This window comes from Calliphora vicina, chromosome 4, assembly GCF_958450345.1.
Source record: "Calliphora vicina chromosome 4, idCalVici1.1, whole genome shotgun sequence".
In the NCBI taxonomy this organism is placed as follows: domain Eukaryota; kingdom Metazoa; phylum Arthropoda; class Insecta; order Diptera; family Calliphoridae; genus Calliphora; species Calliphora vicina.
Window position 1 is genome coordinate 107,671,507 of NC_088783.1, and position 17,838 is coordinate 107,689,344.

Consider the following 17,838-nt stretch of genomic DNA (forward strand, 5'->3'; position numbering starts at 1 on the left):
GTGCCAAATTCTTAAGAATTAAAATTTCGAAATGCATTCTGCACATTTGGCGAAAGAGAAAAAAAGAGAAAAATGTGGCAATTTTAACAAACATTTGGGCCGTCTTGAAGTTAGGTTTTTAAACCAAAAGAAAAACAAAGAAATAAAAACCAAACGAAATCTTTACGATCAACTCACGTCTGGCACGTCTTTCAGTAGTGACAAACAAAAGGAACAGCAAGAAAATATAAAACTTGAAGAAATCAACTGAATGAAACATTAAGAAAAAAAAAGGTTTTGGAATAAAATCGCCAAAAAAAAGAAACAGTTGCCTAACTTTAAGGAAAAGGGTAGCATACTAAAGCACAAAATATATACCAAACACAATAAGAGTTACAAGAAATGAAACAAATAGAGTCGGTCAAGCAAATTGTTTCAAAAAGAAAAAGTTATAATACACTGTTGCCTTTAGAAATTAGGGCTAAATATTTATGTTCCCCAAAATGTTGCCATTCACAGTTATATGTTTCAGAAATGTGTAAATGCCGAGATAGCCGTGCTGATCGTACATTCTCTTAGGCAACTAATCAGAACATCGCCATCGATCAGCTGATACGATTAATCCAAACATCATCAACCTGTCCAAATTGAACTCTTGATTACGAAACAATGTTAATACGAAACTGACTGCTTAAAGCTCTTTAGATGATGACATGATCACGGGACCTAAAATGCGATCGTGTAAAGGTATATTTTGCTCAATTTATATTTAACTGCTTTTAAAACGCTTCACAGGGAAACATTGTACATTTTCAAGCCCAACTTTTATATAAAACTTTTTCTTAAACACACTTACGATCACTAAACAAATCTTTGTATGGGGATCAAAGTAAATAAAATTTGGCGAAAACAAAAAATGTTTGCCACCAGAAGCAAAAAACTGAAATAAAAAAAAACTCAACCAAAATACCCACGAAATTTTTTTCCTTCGTCGTTTTATTTTGATAAACAGCCTCTTTGAAAAAAAACCAGCAAAAAAATCCGTATGTCACGTTTGTCAAATCAGTTTTACCGAATTAACAAACATTCAGTTGCTACAAAACAAAAAAAATTTTGTCATTGCAACTTTTTGTTTTCCTTCTGGGTTGTCGTATGCAAAGGGTTAAATTGTATGTTGCAATCAGTTGCTGGTTATTTTTTTCTTGCATTTTGGACTGAAGAAAAACTTCTCAACATGAAAATGTGCCTTAATTAAATAAGAAAACAGACATTTATCGCTGACGTAGAGGCTTAAAATGCAGAAAAAACTGAATTGCTGCTTTCAAAATCAGCAGTTGAAAGTAGTTTTTCATCACAAGTATGTAAAAGAAAACGAAGAAATCATAAATTTTTGGTTTATTTACACCATTTCCTAAAGACTAGAAGTCTACTTGGTCTGACTATATTCTTTTAAAACTGGTTACAGTCTACTCAAACAGACTAAAGTCTGCTTAGACTGACTAGTGTCTATTCAGACTGACTGGATATTAATCAGACTATCTAGAGGCTTCTCACAATGACTAGAGTCTATTCAGACTGACTAGAGTTTAATCAGACTGACAAGTGGCTTCTCACACTGACTAGAGTCTCTTCAGACTGACTATATTGTATTCAATCTGCCTAGAGTATATTCAGACAGACTAGGATCTGTTTAGAGTGACTGTAGTTTATTCAGACTGGAGTGTGTTTAGACGGAATAGATTCTTTTCACACTGGCTAGGACCTGCTCAGACTGTCTAGAGTCTACTCAGGCTGCCTAGAGTCTACTGAGACTGATTAGAGTTTATTCAGACTGATTAGAGCCTACTCAGTCTGACTAGAGTCTATTCAGACTGACTGGAATCTCCTCAGACTATAGTCAGTCTAATCAGTCTTACTACAGCCTACTCAGACTGCCAAGATTCTAACTAGACTCACTAGAACCTACTCAGTCTGACTAGAGTCTATTCAGACTTGGAGTCTCATCAGACTGAATATATTCTAGACAGACTAGAGCCCACTCAGACTGACTCGAGTTTATTCAGACTGACTGAAGTTTATTCAGACTGATTAGAGTCTACTTAGACAGACTAGAGTCTAGTCTGACTGTTTTTATTCTAGTCAGACTGACTATAGACTGTATATTCAGACTGACTGGACCCTATTTAGACCTATTAGGATATATTATGATTGACGAGAGTCTAATCATACTGACTGTATTCTATTCAGACTATCTAGTGTCTACTAAGACTGTCTAGAGTCTACTCAGACTATAGCCTATTCAGACTATAGCCTATTCAGACTATAGCCTATTCAGACTATAGCCTATTCAGACTATAGCCTATTCAGACTATAGCCTATTCAGACTATAGCCTATTCAGACTATAGCCTATTCAGACTATAGCCTATTCAGACTATAGCCTATTCAGACTATAGCCTATTCAGACTATAGCCTATTCAGACTATAGCCTATTCAGACTATAGCCTATTCACACTATAGCCTATTCAGACTATAGCCTATTAAGACTATAGCCTATTAAGACTATAGCCTATTCAGACTATAGCCTATTCAGACTATAGCCTATTCAGACTATAGCCTATTCAGACTATAGCCTATTCAGACTATAGCCTATTCAGACTATAGCCTATTCAGACTATAGCCTATTCAGACTATAGCCTATTCAGACTATAGCCTATTCAGACTATAGCCTATTCAGACTATAGCCTATTCAGACTATAGCCTATTCAGACTATAGCCTATTCAGACTATAGCCTATTCAGACTATAGCCTATTCAGACTATAGCCTATTCAGACTATAGCCTATTCAGACTATAGCCTATTCAGACTATAGTCTATTCAGACTATAGCCTATTCAGACTATAGCCTATTCAGACTATAGCCTATACAGACTATAGCCTATTCAGACTATAGCATATTCAGACTATAGCATATTCAGATTATAGCATATTCAGATTATAGCCTATTCAGACTATAGCCTATTCAGACTATAGCCTATTCAGACTATAGCCTATTCAGACTATAGCCTATTCAGACTATAGCCTATTCAGACTATAGCCTATTCAGACTATAGCCTATTCAGACTATAGCCTATTCAGACTATAGCCTATTCAGACTATAGCCTATCCAGACTATAGCCTATTCAGACTATAGCATATTCAGACTATAGCCTATTCAGACTATTGCCTATTCAGACTATAGCCTATTTCTGCTCTAATCAGTGTTTGGTCATGTTCGAATATATTTTAGTCAGATTAATGTCGATACTGACTATATTTTTGTCAGACTATGGTATTGTTAAGCTGCACAAGATCTTCTCGGACTTGATGTTTAGACTCATAATTTTCTTCATTACTCACTTCAAAACTTAGGTGTCGCCCCTTTCCATACAGCTTCATACTTTTCAATTTCCATCAATCTATGAGCCCAAGAAAATAATTGGTATTGATTAACGCCTACTCATAAAATTTATGGCGATGATGGCCTTCAAAATGAAACTTTAAAATTACCTACCTTTTTGTATTAAAGCTCGTTTTAAGTTCAGTGAAGTTGAAAATACGTATTTCTGCTCTAATTCTTACAAAAGAAACTGAACAAACAAAAACAAAAAAAATTCAAAATAACAAATACTCGTAAATAAAACTAAATTTAAACAAAACTGAACAAAAAAAAAATAAATAAAAGAAACAAGTTCCAGTCAAGCCATATAAACATCAAACTCTAAAAATGTGCAAAATATATAAATAAAAAAGAAACTATCTACAACCAATAACCAAAATACAAAAGACATATAACGAAGCAAAGGAAAAAAAATCGATTAAAATCAAAAGAAATTAAAAGCAAAATGCGAAAAGATAAAAATAAATTTCTTGTTAAAAAAAGAACTACAGAAAATCGAAAAAAAAATTTAAAAATAAAATAAAAGTCTTTAAACATTATGAAGGTCACCCATAGAAGAAATCCACAATCTTACAAATATAAATATACATTTGCCAGGATTTCAAATAAAACCCTTTGGAGAGCTGATCTTTACCTTAGCTTTCGTAACAAATTAGACATTGTTCAATTTATGTAGATGTATTTTAGTTTTGAAAGCCTTAGCAGCAGCAAAAAAAGGGGTTTATCTGTCTGTCTGTCTGACTGGCTGTTTAATCTTGATATTGTGTCGTCGTCGTTGGTTGTGGTCTTTGTTACGAATTTTAATTTGTTTTATAAATTACATAAAGATAAAACTGAAACAAAAATCTTTGATAAGACTGCACCATATAACAAGGATTTTTTTCAAACAAGGGAAGCAGCTAAACAAAATTTTGGTGAAATAAAAAGAATTTTGAAACATATCTGGGAATAAGGGATTAACAACCAATATGAGAAAGATTAAAACAAAACTAGGCAGATTAAAGACTAAACGTTCCATTACTAGAGTATATTCAGACAAGAATCTGTTCAGACTAGAATCTGTTCAGACTAGAGTCTGTTCAGACTATAGACTGATCAGACTAGAGTCTGTTCAGACTATAGACTGTTCAGACTATAGACTGTTCAGACTATAGACTGTTCAGACTATGGACTGTTCAGGCTATGGACTGTTCAGACTATGGACTGTTCAGACTATGGACTGTTCAGACTAGAGTCTATTCAGACTATAGACTGTTTAGACTAGAGTCTATTCAGACTATAGACTGTTCAGACTAGAGTCTATGCAGACTAGTCCAGACTAGAGTCTATTCAGACTAGAGTCTATTCAGACTAGAGTCTGTTCAGACTAGAGTCTCTTCAGACTAGAGTCTCTTCAGACTAGAGTCTCTTCAGACTAGAGTCTCTTCAGACTAGAGTCTCTTCAGACTAGAGTCTCTTCAGACTAGAGTCTCTTCAGACTAGAGTCTCTTCAGACTAGAGTCTATTCAGACTAGAGTCTATTCAGACTATAGTCTGTTCAGACTAGAGTCTATTCAGACTAGAGTCTATTCAGACTAGAGTCTATTCTGACTAGAGTCTATTCAGACTAGAGTCTATTCAGACTAGAGTCTATTCAGTCTGTTCAGACTGGAGTCTGTTCTCACTATTGTCTATTCAGATTATCTTATATTCATTTTTTTAGATACATCTCATCTGTTTATTTCTGTTCAACCAAACAGGTTAAGTATTTCCTTAAGCATTTTGCGTTTGAATATTTTCTAGTTTTTTTTTTGCTTTCATATCAAACTTACCTCCGAGAAATCTCTTTGGGACATTTTTACAGCTTCATGTTGTGTTGGTATATTGGAATTATTTAAATCACCATTCAATTCATTGCCATTAAAATTCATTGGCAAATTTAATAAATTTTCATAATTTGTCATCGTTTAATAAAACATTTAAATTAGTTGAGTAACCAAAAGGAAAACAAACTTTTATTTTTAATTATTTAGTAGTTGTTTTACTTCTGCAAAGTTTTGGGTAATTTTTTTAAGTGTAGGTGATAAAGACGACATTTTTTCATAATCAATTAAATAACTGAAAAGAGACAAAACAAAGAAAATAAAATATTATTAGAAAATGTCACAGAATTAAATAAATTTAACTTAAAGTTTGGTTAGATTACAAGACTAAATATTAAAACAGGCATAGTTTTGCTTAATTGAACTTTATTTTAAAAACTAAACTTTGTTTAATAATTACTATGTTAAGTTTTTGACAATATCTTTAAGATAATTTAAAGTTGATTAGTATTTTTTTTCAAGTCAAAGCACTTAATTCAAAAGAAAATTTCTGTAAAATTTTACAAATCTTTTATAATACTTATTAACAGTTTTGATAAATGACTTTAATTATGTTTACTCTTGACAATATCTCTTAGTCACCATGTTTTTGATTTCATTTCAAAATCGTTTTCTGTTCGCTGTGTTTGATTTAGCAACAATGTTGCCGAAATTGTGTTGAACTTTTTACAAAGTTCTGAAACAGTTTTCTTATTGTAAATAACTTCCGCTATTAAATAAATGACTCTGACATTAATATTTTACTTCGTTTTTTTTTTTGGTTTTGGCCAACACTCCTTCAGCCTATGGGTAATAAATTATAATATTTTTGTTTTTTCATCGGTTGAAAGAAAAAACGTTTTACAAGTTTCTTTGTATTTTGGTTTTAAGAAAACCCTAAAAGATGTACAGGTTACTACAATTTTGGGGGGGGGAGTGAGGTGGTGGTTAGTAAGATGAGGCATTCTTTGGAGTGGACATATTTTCAGATTAGGTTTATGAGCTACATTCATGCTGTCCAGACTGTAGACTATTCAAACTGTAGTCTATTCAGGCTGAAGTCTAGTCAAACTGTACACCTGCCAGACTATAGTCTGGACTAGTCGGACTAGACTATATTTTGACTATAGTCTGACTAGACTATAGTTTGAGTAGACTATAGTTTGACTAGACTATAGTCAAACTATAGTGTAGTCAGACTATAGTGTAGTCAAACTATAGTCTATTCAGACTATATTCTAGTCAAACTATAGTCTAGTCAGACTGAACAGACTCTAGTCTGAACAGACTCTAATCTGAACAGACTCTAATCTGAACAGACTCTAGTCTGAACAGACTCCAGTCTGAATAGATTCTAGTATAGTCTAGTCAGCCTATAGTCTAGTCAGTCTATATTCTAGACCGACTATAGTCTAGTCAGATTATAGTCTAGTCAGACTGTAGTCTAGTCAGACTGTAGTCTAGTCAGACTGTAATCTATTCAGACTATAATAGTCTAGTCAAACTATATTCTAGTCAGACTATAGTCTAGTCAGACTATAGTCTAGTCAGACTATAGTCTAGTCAGACTATAGTCTAGTCAGACTATAGTCTAGTCAGACTATAGTCTAGTCAGACTATAGTCTAGTCAGACTATAGTCTAGTCAGACTATAGTCTAGTCAGACTAGTCAGATTGTTGTCTAGTCAGACTATAGTCTAGCCAGACGCTGGTCTAGTCAGACTGTAGTCCAGTCAGACTCTGGTCTAGTCAGACTGTAGTCCAGTCAGACTCTGGTCTATTAAGACTGCAGTCTAGTCAAGCTGTAGTCTAGTCAGACTATAGTCTAGTCAGACTATAGTCTAGTCAGACTATAGTCTAGTCAGACTATAGTCTAGTCAGACTATAGTCTAGTCAGACTATAGTCAAGTCTGACTATAGTCTAGTCAGACTATAGTCTAGTCAGACTATAGTCTAGTCAGACTATAGTCTAGTCATACTATAGTCTAGTCAGACTATAGTCTAGTCAGACTATAGTCTAGTCAGACTATAGTCAAGTCAGACTGTAGTCTAGTCACAGTATAGGCTAGGCGGACTGTAGTCTGATTAGACTACAGTCTGACTATAGTCTGTGTCTATTATAAAAATAGTCTATTTCCCTTTCCCCTGAACTAATCATGACACAGTTATTTAAATATTGAAATTATAGTGTGATTTTTGTTCACATTTGCTTAAAAATATTCAAAATTATTTGGTTATTTACATTTATTTATTGCTGTTTTATACTTTAGTTTATTCTTGATAAAGTTATTTATCAAAATTCTTTACAGTTGTCAGTTTAAATTTTTTTCCCTGGTGCCACAAAATTAAGCTTATTTTCAAACCTTTATAAAGCAAACACAAATTTTGGCAGTTTTTATTGTTTAAGGCGTAACCGTTACATGTTTATCTTTAGGTTTGAAAAGTTGTTGAAACTAAGAAAAAAAAAAAAAAAAAATTGAAACCGAAACTGATAAAAATTCTTCTTTGTACTAAAAAAAAATATGATTTTTGTTTGTTGTATAGCTTAAGTTAAATAAAATTGAGTCATAAAAATTTATTATGTAAAACGAATTATGTTATAAAAAATTATACATTTCGACGTTAAACCAAATAACATGAGTGACCAACATGTGTAAAATGTTATTGAAACTAATTAACCATAAGATTTTGGGTTTTTTGTGCAAAACTTCTTGGTGTTGAAGCAATTTTTATTTGAAATTTTCGTAACAGTTTAATTATTGCCTCTAAAAATGTATTATTTTTATGGTTAGTAGTAAATGATTTATGACTTTGGCAAATATTTATGACAGTTCTAAAATATGTTTTATTCATGATATTTACATATGGGGTTTTGTTAGGTTTTGAAAAACAAAGCCTAAAGTTTAGTGACCCATTTTGTTTAGTTTTAAAATGTAATTTTAACAAATTTCTCTTTTATTAAATAAAATACAGATTTAGTTAGATAAAACCAAAACAAATTTAAATTTAATTGCCAAAAAACAAAAGACTTCAAGACACGTGCGTAATTGCTAACATCTCCTTTTCTTTATTATTTTTTTTAAATATTTAAGCTGCAGCCACATTTTATTTAACTTACAAGAAAATATTTAATAAATAACACAACCTCTCACTTTTTGTGGCCGTCATCTTAAACACTCTCCTAGTAATTGCCTTATATTAATTTTTAATTTATTTTTGTTCATAAATCTGATAGAAACCCTGTTTTGTTCATATGAAAATCTAAAAAATGGCAATTTATGGGTGTATGTGCCATAATTTCAAGTCAAAGAAGCTGCTGCTTTAGCAGCCACCAGCAAATAAATTATATTTATAAAATTAAGCTGAAAAAATTCAATTATTTCTTATCGTTAAAAACTATTAAAATAACCGGACAAAAAATTGAGAAAAAAAAACAATGCAGGTGTAAACATAAAAATTATTATTTTTATTTTCTCGTACTTTTTTTTTAATTTAAGAAATATACGATTTAAGTAACAATATAAATGAAGTACAGAAATAAAAAAAATATTGTTAACATGCATTCTTTACATGCTTCTTTTGAACTCGCTGAGAAACATGAAAATATGCGCAATTGAAAGATGAAGTACAGTGAGTAATAATAGTTTTTTTTTTGTAGCTGGAATGTTTGGGCAAAAAAAAAAAATCTTTTGTATGCAGGCGCCACTTGTTGGTTTCTGACTAAATATTTTGAGAAGCAAAAAAAGGTAGAAATACACTGTTTCCCAAGGTGACTCTTTGCAAACAACGATCTAAAACAGATGGACTGTTGTCGATTCAGTTCGAAGTCTAGTATAACTGTAGTCTATTCGACTGCAGACTTGTCAGATTGTAGTATAATCAGGCCATAGTCTATTCACTAGACTACAGTCTGACTAGGCTATAGTTCGACTAGACTATAGTCTAACTAGACTACAGTATGGTTAGACTACAGACTGACTAGACTATAGTCTGACAAGACTATAGTCGGATTCGACTATAGTTGGTCTAGACTATAGTTGGTCTAGACTATAGTCGGACTAGACTATAGTCGGACTAGACTATAGTCGGACTAGACTATAGTAGGACTAGACTATAGTCGTACTAGACTATAGTCGGATTAGACTATAGTCGGATTAGACTATAGTCGGATTAGACTATAGTCGGATTAGACCATAGTCCGACAAGACTATAGTCGCATTAGACTATAGTCGCATTAGACTATAGTCGCATTAGACTATAGTCGGATTAGACTATAGTCGGATTAGACTATAGTCGGATTAGACTATAGTCGGACTAGACTATAGTAGGACTAGACTATAGTCGGATTAGACTATAGTCGGATTAGACTATAGTCGGACTACACTATAGTCGGATTAGACTATAGTCGGATTAGACTATAGTCGTATTAGACTATAGTCGGATTAGACTATAGTCGGATTAGACTATAGTCGGATTAGACTATAGTCGGATTAGACTATAGTCGGATTAGACTATAGTCGGACTAGACTATAGTCGGATTAGACTATAGTCGGATTAGACTATAGTCGGATTAGACTATAGTCGGACTAGACTATAGTCGGACTAGACTATAGTCGGACTAGACTATTGTCGGACTAGACTATAGTAGGACTAGACTATAGTCGGACTAGACTATAGTCGGACTAGACTATAGTCGGATTAGACTATAGTCGGACTAGACTATAGTCGGATTAGACTATAGTCGGATTAGACTATAGTCGTATTAGACTATAGTCGGATTAGACTATAGTCGGATTAGACTATAGTTGGACTAGACTATAGTCGGACTAGACTATAGTCGGACTAGACTATAGTCGGACTAGACTATAGTCGGATTAGACTATAGTCGGACTAGACTATAGTCGGATTAGACTATAGTCGGATTAGACTATAGTCGGACTAGACTATAGTAGGACTAGACTATAGTCGGACTAGACTATAGTCGGATTAGACTATAGTCGGACTAGACTATAGTCGGATTAGACTATAGGCGGATTAGACTATATGCGGATTAGACTATAGTCGGACTAGACTATAGTCGGACTAGACTATAGTCGGACTAGACTATAGTAGGGCTAGACTATAGTCGGACTAGACTATAGTCGGACTAGACTATAGTCGGATTAGACTATAGTCGGACTAGACTATAGTCGGATTAGACTATAGTCGGATTAGACTATAGTCGGATTAGACTATAGTCGGATTAGACTATAGTCGGATTAGACTATAGTCGGATTAGACTATAGTCGGACTAGACTATAGTCCGACTAGACTATAGTCGGATTAGACTATAGTTGGACTAGACTATAGTCGGACTAGACTATAGTCGGACTAGACTATAGTCGGACTAGACTATAGTCGGATTAGACTATAGTCGGACTAGACTATAGTAGGACTAGACTATAGTCGGACTAGACTATAGTCGGATTAGACTATAGTCGGATTAGACTATAGTCGGACTAGACTATAGTCGGACTAGACTATAGTCGGACTAGACTATAGTCGGATTAGACTATAGTCGGACTAGACTATAGTCGGATTAGACTATAGTCGGATTAGACTATAGGCGGATTAGACTATAGTCGGACTAGACTATAGTCGGACTAGACTATAGTCGGACTAGACTATAGTAGGGCTAGACTATAGTCGGACTAGACTATAGTCGGATTATACTAAAGTCGGACTAGACTATAGTCGGATTAGACTATAGTCGGATTAGACTATAGTCGGATTAGACTATAGTCGGACTAGACTATAGTCGGATTAGACTATAGTCGGATTAGACTATAGTCGGACCAGACTATAGTCGGATTAGACTATAGTCGGACTAGACTATAGTCGGATTAGATTATAGTCGGATTAGACTATAGTCGGATTAGACTAAAGTCGGACTAGACTATAGTCGGATTAGATTATAGTCGGATTAGACTATAGTCGGATTAGGCTATAGTCGGATTTGACTATAGTCGTATTATACTATAGTCGGACTAGACAATAGTCGGATTAGACTATAGTCGGATTAGACTAAAGTCGGACTAGACTATAGTCGGATTAGACTATAGTCGGACTAGACTATAGTCGGATTAGACTATAGTCGGATTAGACTAAAGTCGGACTAGACTATAGTCGGATTAGACTATAGTCTGACTAGACTATAGTCGGATTATACTATAGTCGGACTAGACTATAGTCCGACTAGACTATAGTCTGACTATAGTCGGATTAGACTATTGTCTGACTATACTATAGTCTGACTATACTATAGTCGGATTAGACTATAGTCTCAGTCAGACTATAGTCTAGTCAGACTGTAGTCTAGTCAGGCTATAGTTTAGTTAGATTGTAGTCTAGTGAGACTATTAAATTGAGTGTGATCTAGCCAGATTTAGACTGTAGCCTAGTCAGACTATAGTCTATTCAGACTATAGTCTAGTCAGACTATAGTCTAGTCAGACTATAGTTCCGTCAGACTGTAGTCTAGTCAGACTGTAGTTTAATTTGACTATTGTTTCAGACTACAGGCTATTCAGACTTTAGATATTCAGACTAAAGTCCAGTCAGACTTTAGTCTAGTCAGATTGTGGTCTAGACAGACTACAGTCTAGACAGACTATAGTCTAGTCAGACTATAGTCTAGTCTGGCTATAGTTTAGTCAGATTGTTGTCTAGTGAGACTATTAAATTGAGTGTGATCTAGCCAGATTTAGACTGTAGCCCATTCAGGCTCTAGTCTATTCAGACTGTGGCCTAAGCACTTCGTAGGCCTTTCAGACTGTAGTTTATTTACTATATAGTCTATTCATCTTGTAGTGCTTTTAAAACTCTTGGGAAACAGTGTTTTTATTGTGATTTATGTGATTGCCTTTCATCTGCAAAACCAGTATCTGGTTAATATTAAAGAAAAATCAAAGTTTTATAGGCAGTTTTTGTTAATTCTCTTTTGATTTTCATACAAATAAGAAACGGAAATGAAATATGAGTTATAAACATAAAATTGCCGACATTTAGAATGTGTGTGTGGAAGACAATAACAATAAAATTTCTAAGAATTTTAATTTTATGTTAAATTACAAAGCGAAAATGAAACAAGAAGGAAAATAAAAAAAAATATAGAAATGAAATAAAATATAGAAATAAAAAGCGGTTAAATCAAACAAAAAAACATTAAGATTTCATATAATTTAGTAAAATATATAGAATTTCAGTTTCAGCCATTTTTCCAATACAAAATTGTCTAATCATTGGGAATTAAGTTTTAAAATAAATAAATAGTTATTTATTTGTTATTCTCATAATAAAACTTTATTAAAGGCGCCATAGTAATGACATTTGTTTTATTAAACAGTTTCATTAACTGTCAATAAATTTACAACAACATAGACTGTATTAAAAGTAATTAAAACTATTTGTTTCCTATTTTAGAAGCAATTCTTAAATAAAACATAGAAATAAACGTTTAGTTTAGCGTGCAAGACAAAAGTTTTATATAAAAAATAGTTTTATACAGTAATTTAGCTTCTTAATTAAGTGTGACGATGTTTTACTGCAATAGCAAACACTTAAAGTTATAAAAACAATCTAACAATTTAAAAGAAAAACCTCAGGTAATTAAGTTTATGTTAAGTCTTTTGTTTGTGTCTAAATTAACTTTTCAAAACATTGACATGTTGCAGACACTTTAACAACATAAATATTCTGTATTTTAAAGACATTTCAAGTGTAAGATAAAACAATTTTATGGGAATAGAATTAGAAATCAATAAAAAAGTTTTAGAATTGTAAAATTTCAGATTTTTTTTTCTTACATTTCAAATTACAGAGTGATTTGTTTTAAAATAATTATCTTTTAATCCTTAATAGGTTTAAAATTGTTAGCCAATTTTATTTTAACCAATTAGTGTTAGTTTTATTAATAACAAAATATTTTCTAAATTGTACAACATTTGATTTATGTTGTTTTAGTTTTTTATTAAAGGAAATCCCCTGTTTGGTTTTTATTAACTTCTAAGGTTTATATTTTCAGTCTTTTGTTTTTGTCTGAACTATTATTTCCTTTGCACAAACAATTTTCTTCATTTCAGTTTGTTTTATTTGAAAACTTTATAACTTAATTAAAAATTCTGCATTATTATGTTGCTTTAGCTGCTTTAATTTATTTATAATTTTGTTTGTCTAAGTCTACATAATAAATTTAACCCGGATAAACATAAATTTTACTTTATTTTATATAACTTAATTAAATGTTATTTAAAAAGCAATGAAATATTATATAAAAACAGTGAATAAATAATAACTTAAGGAGCTGCTAAACAATTTTAGGTTTAAAGAATTACACTGAGTGTAATTTATTGATGAAAGACAAAAAAAGAAGTCCCGTGTCTCCAAGTTTTGCCAAAAGTCATGCACTTTTTTCTTTATGGGCCCCCAAAAATTTGCGGCCTCGGTGTCATTTTTGCAAAAAAGTGATCATTTTCTCAGACTCATATCTTGCCAACAGTTAGGAATTTTGATTTACTCACTGAGGCAAAGTTATAGCCCTTGTCATAAAGAACAAAAATTGTGAACATAGTGAATCAAAAAAACTTCATCTTCAAGATCATATTCGCCAAAACCTTAAAAAAAATCGAAATAAAGCATACTTTTAAAGGCTGCCTAAAAGTATGCTTTAGCTTATAATAACATTATCCAACAGCATTTTTGGAACAGAATAGCGACCCTATAATTCTGAAAGGGCATGTTGAGTGGACAATTTTTGTAGAATAAACTTATAGTCCAGCTGGTCTGAATTTTTTTTTTTTGCAGTGGGTCAAAGTTTTAGTTTTTTTTTTATCGAAGCGAACATTATACTAACTAAAAAAATGTTGTAAGTTAATGTCTGAGATAATTCTTATTGTCAGAGTTATATTGTGGAATTGTATGGGGACCATTTTTGTGGAAGATCTTAACCCTCTGTCTCCTCTCTTTAGGGGTCAATTTGACCCTTTTTTCGATAAAATCAAAAAAAGTCCTTACAAAAAGGACATTTAAGGATTAAAATATTCTAAGAAAATTTTTAACGGAAAATTTTAGTGGGGGTCACCAAAGATACCAAAGTTGTAAATAGAACACTTTATGATTAAATAGCAAAATTACAAGCCACCTCGGGTCTCACATTTTTTAAAAAAATCGGCAAAAATCCAAAAATGATCCAAATGAGCTGAAATTTAAAATATTAATAGTACTTAAGGAGATCTACAAAAACTATGCATGTATATGTAAGTTATGTGTTTTAGTTCAAGAGATATTTAGGTTAATTTTTTTATGTTTTTTAATTCTGATCGATCTTTTTTGGTTTTTTAGATATGGCTGGTCGACGGAGGTTCCAAATTTTTTGTAAAAATATCAGCTATATTTGCTATAAAATTCTGAATGAAACCAAAACAATTTGCTAATAGTTATCTCGTACCTAGAAAGAGTTGTATGCATTAAAAGTTGAAAAATGTAAAAATAAAAAAATGTATTTTTTAATTTTTTCCCAAAAAAGTCCCTATATTTTTACTTCTGTAGAAAAAATTTTTCTTCGGGACTATATAAAATTTGAATATGATCCGAAAGGATAACTTAATGAAAAATTGTGTAAAGCAAAACTTGGCTTAAGTGAGCGGACCTAGTCACCCCGAGACCTATCCAAACTTTGCCAATTTAAAAAAAGAAAAATAGATTTGAGTAAAAAATTCTAAATAGGAAAAGCTCCGATCCTCGAAAAAGCTAAATATTTGTATAACTCTTTATCTTATTTAAATACATACAAAGTAATTTTACTATCACACGGTAAAAAACGTTACAGTAGGCACTTTTCTAAAAAAACTCAGTTTTTGGAACACATTTTCCCCGTTTTAGGAATTTCGGTATTTAAAAATAAAAAATGTCAAAAATTATAATGCCATTTATTTAAAAATATTTCAGTCTATATTAGTTCCAAATCTTTTTATAATATCTTTAATTGTTAAAATTTTACATCAATTCAAATTTTATATTTTTCTTAATGGAAAATTACCATATTATATTTTTTTTTAGTTTTTAAAGAAAAATGACGACCGAAAAAGTTATAAAATTTTCTAATTTTACCGTAATATTAATCTTCAAGTCCTTAGCTTTTTATTAATACCAAATGCTTAAGCAAAAAGGTTATATTTACTATTCAGAAGCTTCACAAAACTTGCCCCCTTTCAAGAATTTTAACATTTTTTGTATATTGGAGCAAGCTAGTCTTGCGTGATGGGATGATAAAAATTCTACAAAAAAGCTACATTTTAACAAAAAAGTAAACAAAATTTGTTTGGTGTACTCTTAGCTATATTATTGCTATATATAGCTAAGCGATATCACTAAGTCTGAATTAGGGCCTTTTTTTGAAGGCCCGCTGATTTTCAGAATCTTAAAAGGCAAACGAATTATGCTAAACTATGCTTTAATATGACTGAATTAAACCTGTGATTGATCCTAAAATATGACTGTATAAAAAACTATGATTGAAGCTTAAATATGATTTTATAAAGAGCTATGATTAAAGCCAAAATATGATTGATTAAATACCAAGAATGAAGCTATGTTAGAAGCTAAAATAAGAGTGTAGAAAGATCTATGATTAAAGTCTAAATATGACTGCTTAAAGACCAATGATTCAAGCTAAAATATGGTTGAATTACCCACCAGCGATTGGAGTTAAATAACTGTGACTGTATAAAGTTTGAAGAATATGATAGTATAAAATTCTAAGATTGAAGCCGATATAAATATGACTAATTAAAAATCAACTAAAATATGACTGTATAAACCCTTCGATTAAAGTTAAAAAAAGACTTACTACTGAAGCTAAAATATGACTGATTAAAGGTTAACGATTGAAACTAAAATATGACTGTATAAAGCATACGATTGAAAAAGACTGATCAAAAACCAATGATTGAAGCTAAAATATGATATAATGAAGACCTACGATTGATAAATACGACCGTACGACTGAAGCTAAGGCTGAAGGTAAAATATAACTGTATAAAGACCAACGATTGAAGCCAAAATATAACTGTATAAAGACCTATGACTGAAGCCAAAATATGACTGCTGAAAAATCAACGATTGAAATTACTATTGAAGCTAAAACAAGACTGTAGAAATGCTTGCGATTGAAGGTAAAGTATGACTCAATAAAAAGCAATGATTGCAGCTCAGTTTGAGGCTAAAATATAACATTAGAGTGACCTATGATTGAAGTTAAAAAAATGATTGATTAAATACCAATGATTGAAGCTAAAATATGACTACATAAAGGCCTCCGATTGCTAAAATATGATTATATAGCGACCTAGGACTATGACTATATATGACTGATTAAATACCAATGATTGAAGCTAAGATTGAAGATAAAATATTACTGTATAAAGACCTACGATTGAAGCCAAAATATGATTGATTAAACACTGATGATTGTGGGTAAAATATGACTAAATAAAATATTAACTCCTTAAGATTAAAGTCAAAATATGACTGTATAAGGACTTAAGATTGAAACTAAGAATTCAATATATTACTGTATAAGATCAACAATGAAGCTAATTTTGAATTCAAAATAAAACTTAATAGGTTTTTTTCAAAATAATTAATTATTAAAGTCTCAGGGCTTTTGTTTCCTTTTTAGCACCAATTATTAACATTTTTACTTTAACTTTTTCATTAACCAGCTTATTTTACTAGCAAAATACACAGTGTTTGTACAAAATATGTTCTATAACTTAATTAAAACTAGTAACGCTCACTTAATCACTTGAAGTTTTGTTAACAATTTTGTTTAAAAAAATATACTAAAAGCAACCACAGTTTAGTTATTTTATTCTTCATTGTATTATGCTAATTAAAAGGGTTGGCTAATGATGTTGTTATTAATGCTTAGCAGCAGCAGTTTTATTAGCTAAATTCCCAGTAAAACAATATTTTATTAATTTTAAAGGCACCTTTGTACCATTGTAAAACTTTAAGCAGTAATTAAATTTATTAAGCACCATTTTCTCAATTTCTGGTTATTTTTTATCGCGACGATATACTGACAGTTTTCATACAAAAATTATATAAATTGGAAGTATATCGTCGCGATAAAAAATAACCAGAGATTGAGAAAATGGGTCTAAGTCTTGAAATTTCTTGTTAAAAATAAAGAAATAATAATGATTTTCTTATACATACACTTGGGTTTTATAGAAATATTTTAAAACCTGCAAAATTTTCTTTAATTATTTGCATTTATTAAAATAAATTTGCGCAAAAAAAAATATATATTTGTATTTCTATCGGTTTTCTTCTTTAGATTACAATATTTAGTTGTTTTTGTTCTGTCAGTTGTCACTGTCGAGTTGTGTTGCTGTCTTTTTTGCATTTGTGTCATGTTTCTAATGTGTAATTGTACCCTACAGTATCATATTTCGTTAGAGGGTGTGGTAAGTTGAGACAACTTAGTTGACACGTTCGGTTACGCTATCGAAGATTTATTACAGAGAAGTTAACAATGAAA

At 31.5% G+C, this 17,838-nt stretch overlaps 1 protein-coding gene across 1 annotated transcript in view; it reads right to left on the reverse strand.

Annotated features, from left to right (window-relative positions):
• The window catches only part of LOC135957289 (tetratricopeptide repeat protein 28), a 65,450-nt gene extending 60,010 nt beyond the window's left edge, over positions 1-5,440 (reverse strand). Inside the window, exon 1 of the mRNA XM_065508010.1 lies at positions 5,227-5,440. Coding sequence (XP_065364082.1) covers positions 5,227-5,358 — 132 coding nt within the window. The 5' untranslated portion in view covers positions 5,359-5,440. The remainder of the gene's footprint in view (positions 1-5,226) is intronic.
• Between the last annotated feature and the right edge of the window lie 12,398 nt (positions 5,441-17,838).